Source organism: Mustelus asterias, chromosome 10, assembly GCF_964213995.1.
Source record: "Mustelus asterias chromosome 10, sMusAst1.hap1.1, whole genome shotgun sequence".
In the NCBI taxonomy this organism is placed as follows: Eukaryota; Metazoa; Chordata; class Chondrichthyes; order Carcharhiniformes; family Triakidae; genus Mustelus; species Mustelus asterias.
This window is the reverse complement of record NC_135810.1, coordinates 122308615-122324434: the sequence shown is the minus strand read 5'-3', so window position 1 is coordinate 122324434 and position 15820 is coordinate 122308615. Positions and strand designations below refer to the sequence as shown.

Sequence of the window (15820 nt, the reverse complement as noted above, 5' to 3'; positions counted from 1 at the left end):
TGCAGAGAAGGTTCACCAGGTTGATACCGGAGATGAGGGGTTTGGATTATGAGGAGAGGCTGAGGAGATTGGGTTTGTACTCGTTGGAGTTTAGAAGGATGAGGGGGGATCTTATGGAGACTTATAAGATAATGCGGGGGCTGGATAGGGTGGAGGCGGAGAGATTCTTTCCGCTTAGTAAGGAAGTTAAAACTAGAGGACACAGCCTCAAAATAAAGGGGGGTCGGTTTAAGACAGAGTTGAGGAGGAACTTCTTCTCCCAGAGGGTGGTGAATCTCTGGAATTCTCTGCCCACTGAGGTGGTGGAGGCTACCTCGCTGAATATGTTTAAAGCGCGGATGGATGGATTCCTGATCGGTAAGGGAATTAAGGGTTATGGGGATCAGGCGGGTAAGTGGTACTGATCCACGTCAGATCAGCCATGATCTTATTGAATGGCAGGGCAGGCTCGAGGGGCTAGATGGCCTACTCCTGCTCCTATTTCTTATGTTCTTATGTAAGTCCAAAACTAGGGCTGATAAATATACAATGATACTGATGAATCCAACTGGGGAGAAACTTCTTAACCCAGTGAGCGGTGGGAATGGAGAGCTCACTACCGCAGCAAGTGGTTGAGGTGGATAGTATCGATACGTTGTAAGGAGAAGCTGGATAAATAAAAATGAAGAAATGACTTGGAGGATCTGCTGAAAAGGGTGAGATGGAGAGGGGCGAGAGGAGGCTTGTGTGGAGTATAAACACCAGCAGGGACCAGTTGGGCTGCTTCTGTGTCTGTGAATCATAAAATAAAGGACACGGAGCCAAAGAAGGAAGTATGAGGTTGGGTAGGGGAGCCGGGTGACCAGAAGCTTAGCTTGGGTAAATAGTTTGGATTTGGCCTGAGGGAAGAGGGGAGGTGTGGCGGTGATCAAGGTGAGTTTAGAGTGAATTCCAGACCACAGGGTCTATACTTTGAAAGCAATTTGATCACTTAAGCGTTTCTTTTATTCATTCGTGGGACATGGATGTCGCTGGTTGGCCAGCATTTATTGCCCATCCCTAGTTGCCTGAGGGCAATTGAGAGTCAACCAGGTTGCAGAGGCTCTGGAGTCACATGTAGGCCAGACCAGGTAAGGATGGCAGATTTCCTTCCCTAAAGGGACATTAGTGAACCAGACGGGTTTTTCCGACAATCGACAATGGTTTCATGGTCATCAGTAGATTCTTAATTCCAGATTTTCTTTATTGAATTCAAATTCCACCATCTGCCGTGGCGGGATTCGAACCCGGGTCCCCAGAACATTAGCTGAGTGTCTGGATTAATAGTCTAGTGATAATACCACTCGGCCATCGCCTCCCCTCGTGGTGTCTGGGGTATTGGGGGAGGGGTGCAGGGTGGGGTGGGTGCACAAGCGGCTAGAGTTAGAAGAATGAAAACCTTTGGGGCTCAGGTTTGTGGGAGCTTTTCTCATTCCTTCAAGGAATGAGAGTCAGTGGCCAGGCCCGCATTGACTGCCTATTTGTTCAAATGAAATGAACCTCATCTCATTCCTGCAGTAGCTCTGTACACAGACCCTAAACCCATTCAGACAAGGGGAGATTTGAAGACCTTTTGTGCTCAGTTTTAGTCTCCCTTTGCTGTTTAGTTTGCCCCCTGCTTTGCAGAAACGCTGACCTTTGGTTCCAACCACTCTCGATGGGCCGAAGGGTCTGTTTTGCCTCTATGACTCATGCTGAAGTCAAAACAATGATTGAGAACGACCAAAGTGTTTTATTAACCCAGTTCTCTCCAAAGATCACCTGCATTCTGTGCTCAAATCTGTGAAATGGTATTTGAACCGTGATGTTCCAGAAGCGGGAGTGCTCCCCGTGGAGTCCCAGGTGACACAGTGGTGTGTGTGTGGGTGTGTGCATCTTTCCATCTCAATAACAAGAATAGCTTGTATTTGTAAAGTTAATAAAACAACCAGGGTGCCTCCCAGGAGAGGCAGCGAAGGCCGGGTAATGATTCTAATTTGCTCCTCTCCCCACAGAGCCCTGTCAAATCGAGGTGCGGTTGCTGCTAGCCTACAGTTCCAGCCGAAGCAGGGCGTCCAGCCTGAGTGCGGTGTGCAGAGCCGCCTGGAACGATAGCACGGATGGTTTGCCGCAGACAGACAGTGTGATCGAGGGCACCATCAATCTCAGCAAGCATGTCAAGGTCTACCTAATGCCCAAGCCGGCCAGGCGGTGAGGACCAGCTGTGCTGGGGAGGGGGAACGAGAGGACCCGAGCCAGCTGGAGAAAGCAGTCTGAAGTCGAGAGGTTCACAGAATGTGAACCAGCTGACAGGAGCAGCCACAGGCTTGTTGTAGCCTTGAGTTAAAACATTGGCAAGTGCGCAGATTGTAGACCATGAGGTGTTACTCGTAAGAAATCCTCTTTGTCTAACTGGTTACAGGAATGTTGAAACCAACTGAAATCAACAAATCTCCGAGAGAATTCCTGTGCTGCCTTTCAAATCGTCTTGGGCTCTGTGCCACTCCGGATCCTAAACCGTTCCGCTCAAAACCGAGAGACTCAGGAACTTGATAGATTTTTTGGAAACAGCTTTTTTTAGAACAATTGACTTTTTTTTCTTTTTGAAAGTTTGATTTTAACGTCATCAAGGTTCTGAAATGTTCAGTGTTTGTGGGTTGAATTACTCCTTCGTCACATGCAGTGGCCCAGAACTCAAAATTCACTAAAGACTAAAGCTGCAACGCCTCCGTCATCCCACTCCTGTGTTTGTTTTGGGACAACAGATCGGGAGCTGACCCTGGTTCCTTCCTGAGAAAATAGACCAAGGCAGAAGGTCAGAATCGAGTAAGCTGGGTCTCGGCCAGCTCGTGGGCTGGGGTGCTTAATGTGCCATCAGATCTCTGAGGGCAGGGAGGATAGCAGGGGAGGGACGTTGAGCCAGTTTTCCAGCTCCTGTTCGCTATCCGGTGACCCTCCTTGCTGGAAACTCTGGGCATGAGGATGAGATTGAGTTTGGACAACATGAAGCAGCTTTCTGGTACAGATTGAGAGTTGTCACTCGGAACACATCCGAGCATTTGTGGAACCGCGCCTGACAGTGCCTTAATTTTAAATGGGATTCAGAATTAGGGGGCGGGGACCCCTAACATTGCTACAGCACAGTTTTAATTACAGGAGCTGAATACACCACTGCCTGATACACCAGCTCTGTGACTGAATACACCAGCTGATACACTAGCTCTGTGACTGAATCATGCAGAGTGGAAGGGGATTTAGGAGGGACTGAGAAACTATTGGAGCCAATAGTTTTTGTCTTTATTCTTCATTAGACCGTAAGAAATAGGAGGAGGCCATTCGGCCCCTCAGGCCTGTTCCTGCATTCAATAAGATAAAGGCTGATCTGATTGTAGCCTCAACTCTGCCTGTCTGTCCCTCACAACCCTCGACTACATAAATAATCTAACTCAACCTCCAATCTATTCAGTGACTCAGCTGCCACTGTTCTCTGGGGGAGACAATTTAAAAGTCGAAGAAGAAATTCCTCCTCATCTCCATCTTAAATGAGAGGCCCCTCACTGTGAAACTTTGCCCCCCCCCCCCCCCCCCCCGAGTTGTAATTCCCCCACGCAGGGAGACATCCTCCCAGCATTCACCCTGTCAATCTTGTGCACCCTCCAGTTCACGTATTACCCAGTATGAAGTGCCGGCTTGAACTTCATTTTTGAAAGCTTCGGCTGCTGCTCTGAAATGTGTTCTGAACCTGCGCAGTCGCATTGAAATCCCGAGGGCAGATGTGAGAGAGAGAGAGCGACATTGGCAGACCCAGAACCGTGTAAGGAACTGCTTTAAATAACATGTGGTTCATTTTGGTCGATGCAGTTGGGGACCACTTTTACATCTCGCTAAACAAATAAATTGATTTGATTTGATTTATTATTGTCACGTATTAGTATACAGTGAAAAGTATTGTTTCTTGTGCGCTATACAGACAAAGCATGCCGTTCATAGAGAAGGAAACGAGAGTGTGCAGAATGTAGTGTTAAGAGTCACAGCTAGGATGCAGAGAAAGATCAACTTAATGCAATCAACTTAATTGGAAACATTTCTGACAGAGATTTTTGTTTTTGTTGACTTTGTGAGCTCGGAATTCTTGGGGATGGGAGTTTTGGCATGAGGACGGTACAATCTGGGCTAATGGAAGCTGAGTTGGGTGGAGCCCGGTTCCACTGTATCTCAGAGTGAATATTGACATTGGCTGTCTCAGCCACTGAGTTGGAGAAGAGACAAAGCAAACAGTCTCCAAAGTGGTGACCGCGGTGAGAGCAGAGTCTCCTGACCACAGAGTCGTTTCTGCAGCACATTGAATCTGTTGATGCAAGAGGCACGACAAACCACAGCTAAAGGAACTTCTGCCCAAAACCATAACACGATCTCACAGTAAAAGCAGGATTATTTCTCCCAACTAAATGCAGTGGGTGGAAGATAGCTACACAATGCAGATTATGGACGGCACTGTGGTTAGCACTGATGCCTCACAGTGGCAGGCACCCGGGATTCGATTCCCGGCTTGGGTCACTGTCTTTGCGAAGTCTGCACATTCTCCCCGTATCTGCGTGGGTTTCCTCCGGGTGCTCCGGTTTCCTCCCACAGTCCAAAGATGTGCGGGTTAGGGGGATTGGCCGTGCTAAATTGCCCCTTAGTGTCAGGGAGCCTAGCAGAGTAAATATGTGGGGTTGTGGGAATAGGGCCTGGGTGGGATTGTGATCGGTGCAGACTCGATGGGCCGAACGGCCTCCTTCTGAACTGTAGGCTTCTATGATCTGCAAAGAGTGTGAATCTCAGCCATTTGCAACAGTGAAGGGGAGGTGGGGGGCCAAGAGAGACAGTGACGCAGTCATTTCCATTCAGAGAACCGTGCAAAGTGAAAGAGACCATTCAGTCGATCGAGCCTGCCCTGAATGTTTGGAAACCTGAAATAGAAACAATAAGTGTTCAGCTGGTCAGGCAGTGTCTGTGAGAGAGATAGAATTAACATCTCGGGCTGATGACCTTTCATCAGAACTGAAGGTTTAGATAGAAATGAAAGAGTTTTTAAACTGAGGAAGGGGGTGGGGGGGAGCGGCGGGCTGGAAGAACAAAGGAGAAACTGTGATAGAGTAGGTAGAGGAGATTAACAAAAGATTGCATGGTGCGGCAGCCAGAGAGAGTGGTCATGGATGTTGTAAAGACATTAAAGGTTTGGTCCAGGTGGGGTATAATTGACTTTTTTTATTCATTCGTGCGACAGAGAAGGGGCGACCTGATTACAAGAGACATGGACAGAGTGGATAAGGCGCAGCTATTCCCCTGAGTTGAAGGGTCAGTTACGAGGGGATATAGGTTCAAGCTGAGGGGCAGGGGGTTTAGGGGGAGATGTGAGGATAAATGTTTTACCCAGAGGGTGGTGAGGGTCTGGAATGTGCTGCCTGGGAGGGTGGTAGAGGCAGGTTGCCTCACATCCTTTAAAAAGTATCTGGATGAGCGCTTGGCACATCATAACATTCAGGGCTATGGGCCAAGTGCTGGCAGATGAGATTAGGTGGGAGTTCAGGTGTTTCTAACGTGTCGGTATGGACTCGATGGTCCGAAGGGCCTCTTCTGCGCTGTATGATTCTATGATTCAATGACATGGTCATCGCTGGCTGTGCCAGCATTTATCGCCCATCCCTTGTTGCTCTTGGAGGGCAGTTGAAAGTCAACCACATTGCTGTGGCTCTGGAGTCACATGTAGGCCAGGTAAGGATGGTAGATATCCTTCCCTAGAGGACTACAGAGCACCCATCTGAATACAACAGGAATCTTGGCAATTCTCATTTTAATGTTCCACCTTGCTTCCACTCTGACCTTTCTGTCCTTGGTCTGCTGCAGTGTTAGAGTGAGGCTCAATGCAGACTTGAGGAACAGCTTCTCATCCTTTTACTCGGCCTGTTACAGCCTTCTAGACTAAACATCGAGACCAATCACTTGGGACCATAACCTCTGCCTTCATCTTGTGTTGTGAGGTTCCTCCTGCTTTGTTTAGCTGGTTAGGTCTTGTCTTGTTTCTTTGTCCCTTCGTTTGTTTATTTCACATTTCCAGCATCTGCAGGATTTTGCTTTTGCCCGATGTTAGTAATTGTGTTTTGCAAAAGGAGCTCTATTGTTACTAGTTTCTCCTTGGGATGCGAGTGTCTCTTTGCCCCTCCCTTTGTCCTTGAGTGCTGCATGCTCTAGGGGATTTTCACAGTAACTTCACTGCAGTGTTAACGTAAGCCTACTTGTGACACTAATAAATAAACTTTAAAAATGCTGCCAGACAGAATCACAGAATTGTTTCAGAGTAGATGGAAGCCATTCGGAACATCGTGCCTGCAATTAATTCCATACCCCGCCTCTCCCCGCAACTGAACCTTTTCAGATAACACTCTAATTCCCTTTGAATGCCTCGACTGAACCTGCCTCCACCACACACACGGCTATTGCATTCCAGACCCTAACCACTCGCTGTATGGAAAAGGTTTTTTTTCCTCATGTCGCTTTTGCTTCTTTTACCAATTACCATCTGTGCCTGCTCGTTCATGAGTGGAAACAGTTTCTCCCTGTCTACTGTCCAATTCCCTCATGATTCTGCAAACCTCTTATCAAATCTCCTCTCAGCGTTCTCCAAGGAAAATAGCCCAACTTCTCCAATCTATATAAAGCAAATTACTGCGGATGCTGGAATCTGAAACCAGAAGAGAAAATGCTGGAAAATCTCAGCAGGTCTGGCAGCATCTGTAAGGAGAGAAAAGAGCTGATGTTTCGAGTCCAGACAACCCTTTGTCAAAGCCACTTCTCCAATCTATGTCCGTTTCTGAAGCTCCTCATCCCCGAAACCATTCTTGTCAATCTTGTTTGCTCTGTCTGACTGAAACCTTCATGTCCTTCCTGAAGCGCAGCACCCAGAACTGGACTCAAAACTCCAGGTGTGGGTGAACTTGTGACTTATACAAATTTAGCAAAACCTTGCTGTTGTACTCTGTGCCCTATTTTTAAAAATTCATTCATGAAACATGGGTATTGCTGGCTGGGCCAGCGTTTATTGCCCATCCCTAGTCACCCTTGAAGGGCAGTTGAGAATCAGCCACATTGCTGTGGCTCTGGAGTCACATGTGGGCCAGACCGGGTAAGGACAGCAGATTTCCTTCCCTAAAGGACATTAGTGAACCAGATGAGTTTTTCCGACAATGGTTTCATGGTCATCAGTAGATTCTTAATTCCAGATTTTAAAAAAAAAATTGAATTCAAATTCCACCATCTGCCATGGCGGGATTTGAACCCGGGTCCCCAGAACATTTGCTGAGTTTCTGGATTAATAGTCCAGCGATAATACCACTTGGCCATTACTTGTAATGGGATGTGGGTGTCACTGACTGGGCCAGCATCTATTGCCCATTCCTATTGAGAAAGCCTGTTGAGTTCTTCTAGCTCTTTCTACTTATCAGATTTCCAGCAGCTGCAGTACTTTGCCTTTGTTTTAGAATTTTGGTAAAGTTGGTATTTGAAAGGCTCAGATTAAAAGACCTTGAGTGACTGAGAAACTTGTAAACACTCAGTGCTGTTTTGATAGTAGCAGCCTGAACAACTGTGAGAAAATGGCAGAAGAAATCTTGCATGTTTTTAGTTTTATTTTCATTTGTTTAAAATTCTCAGAGTCATGGAGGGCGACAGCACAGAAAAAGGCCCTTCGGCCCTCGAGACTGTGCCAACGACAAAACAATTCTGATCCGCCTTTGGCAACTGGGTGAGACATTAAGCAGAGTGGGTTCCAGATTTCCACTCCCCTTTACATGAAGAAATCCCTGAACAGCCATGCTCTAATTTTAAGATTGTAACCAGAAGGTGTAGTTAGCCTGCCTGTTATTCCTGACAACCAAGCAACTAATTATAACTCTGGGCAGCATGGTGGCACAGTGGTCAGCACTGCTGCCTCACAACGCCAGGGACCATTTCCTGGCTTGGGTCACTGCTTGTGTGGAGTCTGCACATTCTCCCCGTGTCTCCGTGGGTTTCCTCCGGGTGCTCTGGTTTCCTCGCACAGTCCAAAGATGTTCAGGTTAGGTAGATTGACCATGCTAAATTGCCTTCTAGTGTCCAAAGATGTGTAGGTTAGGGGGGATTAGTCATGGTAAATGTGTGGGGTTACAGGGAAAGGGTGGGGAGTGGGCCTGGGTAAGATACTCTGTCGGAGAGTCAATATAGACCTGATGGGCTAAATGACGACCTCCTGTTCTGTGGGGATTCTATGGATTCACGACCTCCTAATCTCTCTTGTAGTTTTACCGTTTTAGACTCTATCGTTCTGCTGAGTTTTATATCCCATATGATGAACTTAGAGTATAGCCAATGCCTGTTGAGGCTGGAGCCACACACAAGCCTGTCAATGTTGAGCTCAGACTTTGGCCAGTCCAGCTGATCTGGACAATGGCAGGAAGAATAATTCATGTTGCACACAGTAAAATCTCTCACGTCTGCGGTAGAGTCTTCTGACAAAAATTGACACAGTCAAAGAAAGAGACATCTTAAAGGACAGAGGTGGAGAAATTTAGGGAAGGAATTCCAGAATTTAGGACCTCGACAGCTGAAGACATGGCCACCAGAGGGAGGGTGCACAAGAGGCCAGATTCATAGGCAGAGAGATGTGGAAGCTACAGAGATAGGGAGTGATGTGGGTGATACGATTAATAGAATCATAGAATCCTACAGTGCAGAAGGAGGCCATTCGGCCCATCGCATCTGCACCGACCACAATCCCACTCAGGCCCTACTCCCACAACGCCATGTATTTACCCTAGCTAGTCCCCCTGACACTAAGGGGCAATTTAGCATAGCCAATCCACCTAACCCGCACATCTTTGGAGTGTGGGAGAAAACCCATGCAGACGTGGGGAGAACGTGCAGACTCCGCACAGACAGTGACCCAAGCCAGGAATCAAATCCGGGTCCCTGGCGCTGAGAGGCAGCAGTGCTAACCACTGTGTTACTGTGCTGCTCATATATGGGTTATATTCATGGAAGCTGTCTCTATTTTCCCACAATAATCCCTGTCCTATACATCTGCTATTGGTATCCTATTGGTTTTGGTCGAGATTGAATCACTTTAGCCCATAGGCCCAAGCCGTTTTGCATTTGTTTTCCTAACATCCTGCACTTTTCCACTAAACTTTCAGACAAAACAGTCTGGTCAGCTGAACCTGGATTGTGTACAAATGCATGGTCATTGTAACTGCTCTTTCCCCCGCAAGCTTGTAACCTCTAACTCTGAACGACATTTGCCCCATAACAGGAAGGTAATGATACAAGGAAACATGGATTTGAAGACTTTAAGATTGAGCCATTGACTGGGAGCCATACTGGATGATGTTTGAACAGGTTTAACTTTATTTATTAGTCACAAGTCGGCTTACATTAACACTGCAATGAAGTTACTGTGGAAAAACCCCTCAGTCGCCACACTCCGGTGCCTGTTTGGGTTACACTGAGGGAGAATTTAGCCCGGCCAATGCACCTAACCAGCACATCTTTCGGACTGTGGGAGGAAACCAGAGCACCCGGAGGAAACCCACGCAGACACGGGGAGAATGTGTAAACTCCACTCAGTCACCCGAGGCTGGAATCGAACCCGGATCCCTGGCGCTGTGAAGCAGCAGCGCTAACCACTGTGCCACCGTGCTGCCCAGAGTTATAATTGCTGGGGTTGTCAGGATTAACAGGCAGGCTAACTACACCTTCTGGTTTCCTGCTGATATTTGTGGCCATTAGATTTAGAGCTGATTTATTAAAAATAAACAACTTCATTCTTATGGCTGGTTACCAGCATTAGAGCGGTGATGCTGGGATTGTGTTGGCAATAAAGGAGTTTAATTGGGTTCTGGTCGGCAGTCATTAATCAGCACCTGTGTTTGCGTAAGGCTTTTGCTATTCATGCATATTGCTGACTGTAGGGAAGCAACTCTTAGTTTCCAGCCATGCTGAGGGATGCCCGATAGGTTGGATAAAAGCATCGCCTCGTGTCACTCAGTCAAAGCCCCAGAAATGGTGTCGTTTTGTAGTGAGTACAAAATGTGAGAGACTTGGGAGTGTTTGTGCATAAATCATCCAAGGTGATAGGACAGGCTACCAAAACAGTTCGTAAAACATTGTGAACCCTGGACTTAGGGAGTTCCAACGCCAGAAAGTAACAATTGAGATAAAAGCAGAAAATCAGAAGATCTGGCAGCACCTGCGGAGAGAGAAACAGAGTTAACGTTCCGAGTCTTCAAAAACGGAGAGAGGTGGAAATTTGATGGGTTTTATGCTGTTGGAAATGGAAAAGGGGTCGGAGCAGGTGGAGTGAAATAAAAGGTCAGGAGCGATCAGATGACAGGATATCATAGAACACAAGACAAAGGGTGTGGTAATGATAGTATTAAAGACCTGTAGCCGAGCAGATTGAAGATCAGCACTGTATGCAAACAAAATAGCAGAATATGTTCATTGCGGAAAAAGGGTCACTGCTGTCGGAAAACAAAGACACGGCAACAAGGTACAGACTAGCCGGAGGGTGGGATGAAAACGGGACAGAGTCCATGGTCCGAAGTTGTTGAATTCAGCATTGAGTCCAGAAAGCTGTGACATACCTAGTCGGAAAGATAAAGTGCTGTTCCTCCAATTTGCATTGGGCTTCACGACAGGACAAGGACAAAACTGAGAGCATGAGACTAAGATGGTGAATTGAAATGGCAAGTGGCAGGAAGGTTGGCATCATGCTTACTGACTGAGCGAAGGTGTTCGCAAAGCAGTCACCCAGTCTGCTTTTAGCCTTCCAAATGTAGAGGTGACCGCATTGGGAGCAATAACAATTGAGACCTCAGTAATGCAGAAACTGAGCCTCATTGCACAGGTAAAGACCCAAATTCCCACCAATTACAAATTGCTGAGCTGGAGCTGGAACTGGAGCCTTGTGCTGTTAGGATTTTGACCCAGTGACTGCGAAGGAACGGCGATATATTTCCCAGTCAGGATGATGAGTGGCTTGGAGGGGAACTTGCAGATGGTGGTGCGGGGGGTGGCGGGAGGGTGGGGGAGGGGGGTGGCGGGAGGTGGGTGGGTGGGGGAGGGGGGTGGCGGGAGGGGGGTGGCGAACTGGAGAGCGGCTGAGTTCAAGGAACTCCCTTCAGCTGTTTAGACCCCAAGTCAGACAAATAGATAAATAATTGGTTTATTGACAAATCATGGTGGCAGCTGTTGCGTTGCGATGATAATAAAATAAGTCTTAATTCAGACATGGTTACAACCATTAAAATTAAAAAGAAAATATAATGAATAGTTCAGTCCACAGATAATTACAATACATTGTAAAACGCAGATCTCCTTAATTTACAGAATAAAAATGAAAGGTCTATGGCACTCTGCACTAACTTTCAGCAACTCAACAGCTGCCACCATGATTTTTAGAATCATAGAATCCTACAGTGCAGGAGGCCATTCGGCCCATCGAGTCTGCACCAATCACAATTCCACTCAGGCCCTAACCCCACAACCCCATGCATTTACCTTAGCAAGTTCCTCTGACACTAAGGGGCACTTTAGCATAGCCAATCCCACTAACCCGCACATCTTTGGAGTGTGGGAGAAAACCGGAGGAAACCTATTCAGAATTTTTCAATAAACCAATTATTTATCTGTTTATCTGACGAGTCCCAGATGACAACAGGCCATGACTGGTGGTGACTTAACCTGAGGGCAACTGTACCTCAGACGAGGGGCAAGGTTGAGGTGGTGGGGCCTTCGTGAATAACCTCAGCCGGTACGGGAATTGAACCCGCGCTGTTAGTGTCGCTCTGCATCACTAACCAGCTGTCCAACAGGTGCCAGAGTTCTGGTTGGGCCGCATCCAGAATAACTGCATTCAGTTCTGGGCACACATCTCAGGAATTAGATCATATGTTGTCAGGTTAAGCTCCTTAAGTTCTCAGTTATTTACATACTATTTGAGTTTTATAAAGTAAAAGTTATCTCGAGTCAGTTCATTCTATATTTTATTTGTGGAATGGGGTCTTTTCTCCTTTATTCCATCACCCATTTATTTCTGTGTGATTGCACCAAGAGACGGAGCATCAATTTCAGTGCTCCTTTCTGAACACTTTTCCAGCTCGCTCACATACATTGTGAAATCCAGCATTCCAAACAGACATTCAACAAGAGTCAGGGCACCATTTTTAAGCTTTATAAAAACAAAATGGTTTCAATTTACATCCCTAGTCCAGTGATTCTGGTGAGTGTGAAAGTTTTTGGGACAGGAAAGTCAACTCAAAAGTGAGTAACTATATTTCGAGGTTCCTGTTGCCATGACAAAACAGAAGCTTCTCAGAATGGATTTGCTGACTGCAAAGTTAGGAATGTTACATGAGTGGGGCGGCACGGTGACAGAGTGGTTAGCACTGCTGCCTCACAGCACCAGGGACCCAGGTTCGATTCCTGGCTTGGGTCACTGTCTGTGTGGAGTTTGCACATTCTCCCCGTGTCTGGGTGGGCTTCCTCCGGGTGCTCCGGTTTCTTCCCACAGTCTGAAAGACTTGCTGGTTAGATGCATTGGCCTAAACAGGCACCAGTGTGTGCTGACTAGGGGAATTTCACTTCATTGCAGTGTTAATGTAAGCCTTGTGACTAATAGACAAACTTTAACTTTGAGAATTCCAAGCAGGAGACTTTTTACTGCAATATTGGTCATTTTCAGACTTGCTACTGTGTCCAGTTTGTCAATCTACCCTTCCAATGGACAAAGAAGGACTGCGAGGTTGCAAACTCCTCCCCATCTCACACTTTTACAAAAAAATGATAGAAAGTCACATGGTTCCTTGAGCCTGTGCCAGCACCAAGATCGATCAGAGCTGCTCTTCTAACTCAGCTCTTTGTCATCCCATTCCCACTTGCCCCAACTCCCTTACTGTCCAAAATATTCTTGATCTCCACCTTAAAAAAACTCAACAATTGAGCATCCACAACACTCTGGAGCAGTGAATTCCAACAATCTGCAACTCTTTAGGATACATTTTTGAACAGTGAAGGAATTAAGGGTTATGGTCAGCGGGCGGGTAACTGGAGCGAGTCCACGATAAGATTAGCCATGATCTTATTGAATGACGGAGCAGGCTTGAGGGGCCAGATGGCCTACTCCTGCTCCGAGTTCTTATGTTCAGGTGAAGAAATCTCTACCCATTGCAGTCTGGCCCCTTGATAGGACGAGGAGGCCATTTGGCCCCTCAAGACAGCCCCACCATTCAATTTGACCACGGCAGCTCTTCTAAGTCAACACAATTTTCCCGTGCTATCCTCACCTTATAATCCCTTGATATCTTTAATATTTAGAAGTGTATCAGTATGTCTTGAATATGTTCAATGGCCTTTGGAGGTAGAGAATTCCAAAGAATATCTTCAAACTGGGTGTGATTGTGGCTCTGTCATTCCTCACCTACGTTGGGCTTCCACTGGGAAAAACCAGATTTGAACAAAGGGGCATGGACGGAGTGGATAAGGAGCAGCTGTTCCCCTTAGTCGAAGGTCAGTCACGAGGTGACATAGGTTCAAGGTGAGAGGCAGGAGGTTTTGGGGGTTGATTTAAGGAAAACCTTTTTTACCCAGAGGATGGTGATGGTTTGGAATGTGTTGCCTGGGAGGGTGGTAGAGGCGGGTTGCCTCACATCCTTTAAAAAGAATCTGGATAAGCACTTGGCTCATCATAACATTCAGGGATATGGGCCAAGTGCTGGCAGATGGGATTAGGTGAGAATTCAGGTGTTTCTAATGTGTCAGTGTGGACTCAATGGGCTGAAGGGCCTCTTCTACGCTGTGATATTCTAAAGTTTGAAAAGGAAGTCAGATTGTTCCAAGATGCAGCAGACTCACCAAGGCTCCTTCGACAGCACCTTCCAAACCTGTGACTTCCACCACCTAGAGGGACCACGGCAGCAGATGCATCTGAACTGGAAGGTCACCTCCCAACCACTCACCATCCTGATTTGAAAATATATCACCGTTCCTGGGTCAAAATCTTGGAATTCCCTCCCTAACTGCACTGTGGGTGTACCTACATCACACGGACTGCAGCGGTTCAAGGTGGCGGCTCACCACCACCTTCTCAAGGGTGATAAATGCTGACCAAGCCCGGCACCCACATCCCATGAAAAAATTTAAATTCTGCAGCAAAATGATGGTTTTATTGTAATTCCAGCTGTACATTTATGTTACAAAATACAGAACACTCAGCACTAACAATTTTACAAAAGAAAATCAGTATTACTATTCTATTGGTAATTCTGCTGCCATACTAATATCCAAACTCTATAACTGATAACCCATTTAAAATAAATGGGGTTGAAGCCACTTTGGATAGGAGACAGCACGTGTTAAAAAGATCATGATAAGTGGTTATATAACAGTGGATTAATGTTACCCATCCTGAGTCAGAGTAAACCCAGAGCCACGGTTGCTCTGCTGTGTAATAATTCACTCCTGTACCAGCGTCAATGTCCGGCAGAATCAAAGACATCATGTGACTCGAGTGTCGCACTCTGAATCAGACGGTCAAGCATCGAAAACCTTGTGAAAATCCCCAGCCACACTCTGGAGCCTGTTCAGGTACACTGAGAATTTAGAGAATTTAGCACGGCCAATGCACCTAACCAGCACATCTTTCAGACAGTGGAAATAAACCGGAACACCCGGAGGAAACCCACGTAGACACCGTGAGAATGTGCAGACTCCGCACAAGCCAGGAATTGAACCCGGGTCCCTGGCGCTGTGAGGGAGCAGTGCTAACCACTGTGCCACCATCGCAGTAAATATTTAGTGATGATATCGGGAAAGGATCAACAGACCCTTGCAAGAACAAAGCTGAGGGATGACAGAATCACAGAACCCCTACAGTGCAGAAGACAACCAATCGGCCCATCGAGTCTACACTGACAACAATCCCACCCACACCTAGAGAGCCATAGATCAGAGTGACAGTAAGGCAAGGTCTGGGTCATCCTTTGCCTCATGTCAACCCTTTCCCCAAGCCCGAGTCCACCCAACCCCAGGACTCTGTCAATTGTGCAAAATGTGGACCTCGTGGGCCGAATGGCCTCTTTCTGTGCTATAATGATTTTCTGGCCTGAATTTGCACTACGGAAGCATCGGGGGAATTTGCCAACTTGACAGACCCACCTCTATTTTGAGGACCCCGTTGGATCGTATTTTCATTCTGGAAAGTCAGGGGCAGGATAGAATTGGCCCGCTGCCCCCAGAAAATAAAATCTGGGTGGTATGGGACAGATGGATGCTGGGACAGGCTGGTTAGAAGGCTTGCCTTGGTTCTCTGGGACTTATTCCAGTTGTTAGGCACTCTCACTCCCATCCCACCGCCATACCTCCTTACCCCTGATGCCACACCTTATGCCACCTCCATGTCAACTTGTATCACCCATTCCCTCAGCCCCTCATTAGCACCTCCACCTCCTCCCATTCCACTTCCATCTCCACTAACCCAGTATCCACTATAGTCAGACCACAGGAAACATATGGGGATGAAAAATTAACAATCGAATATTGCTCTCACTTCCATCGATAGTGAAAAAATACCATTCTAGAAAGACTTTCAAAACTTTGAAATCTCAATCCTTATAAAACCAAATTTCTATTCAGACCTGACAAAGCTAATCCTTTAATAGCCTCTTTACACTATGAACTCAGGACTCCTTGTTGCTTTTGGAACTCAGCCAAACAAACATAATAATAGCTCTTGCAGAAATGTAAAAGAATC

At 46.8% G+C, this 15820-nt stretch overlaps 1 protein-coding gene across 1 annotated transcript in view; it reads left to right on the top strand.

The window, feature by feature from the left end:
• The window catches only part of ints4 (integrator complex subunit 4), a 56418-nt gene extending 52510 nt beyond the window's left edge, over positions 1 to 3908 (top strand). The window contains exon 23 of the mRNA XM_078222596.1: positions 2013 to 3908. Coding sequence (XP_078078722.1) covers positions 2013 to 2212 — 200 coding nt within the window. The 3' untranslated portion in view covers positions 2213 to 3908. The remainder of the gene's footprint in view (positions 1 to 2012) is intronic.
• The last annotated feature ends 11912 nt before the right edge of the window (positions 3909 to 15820 follow it).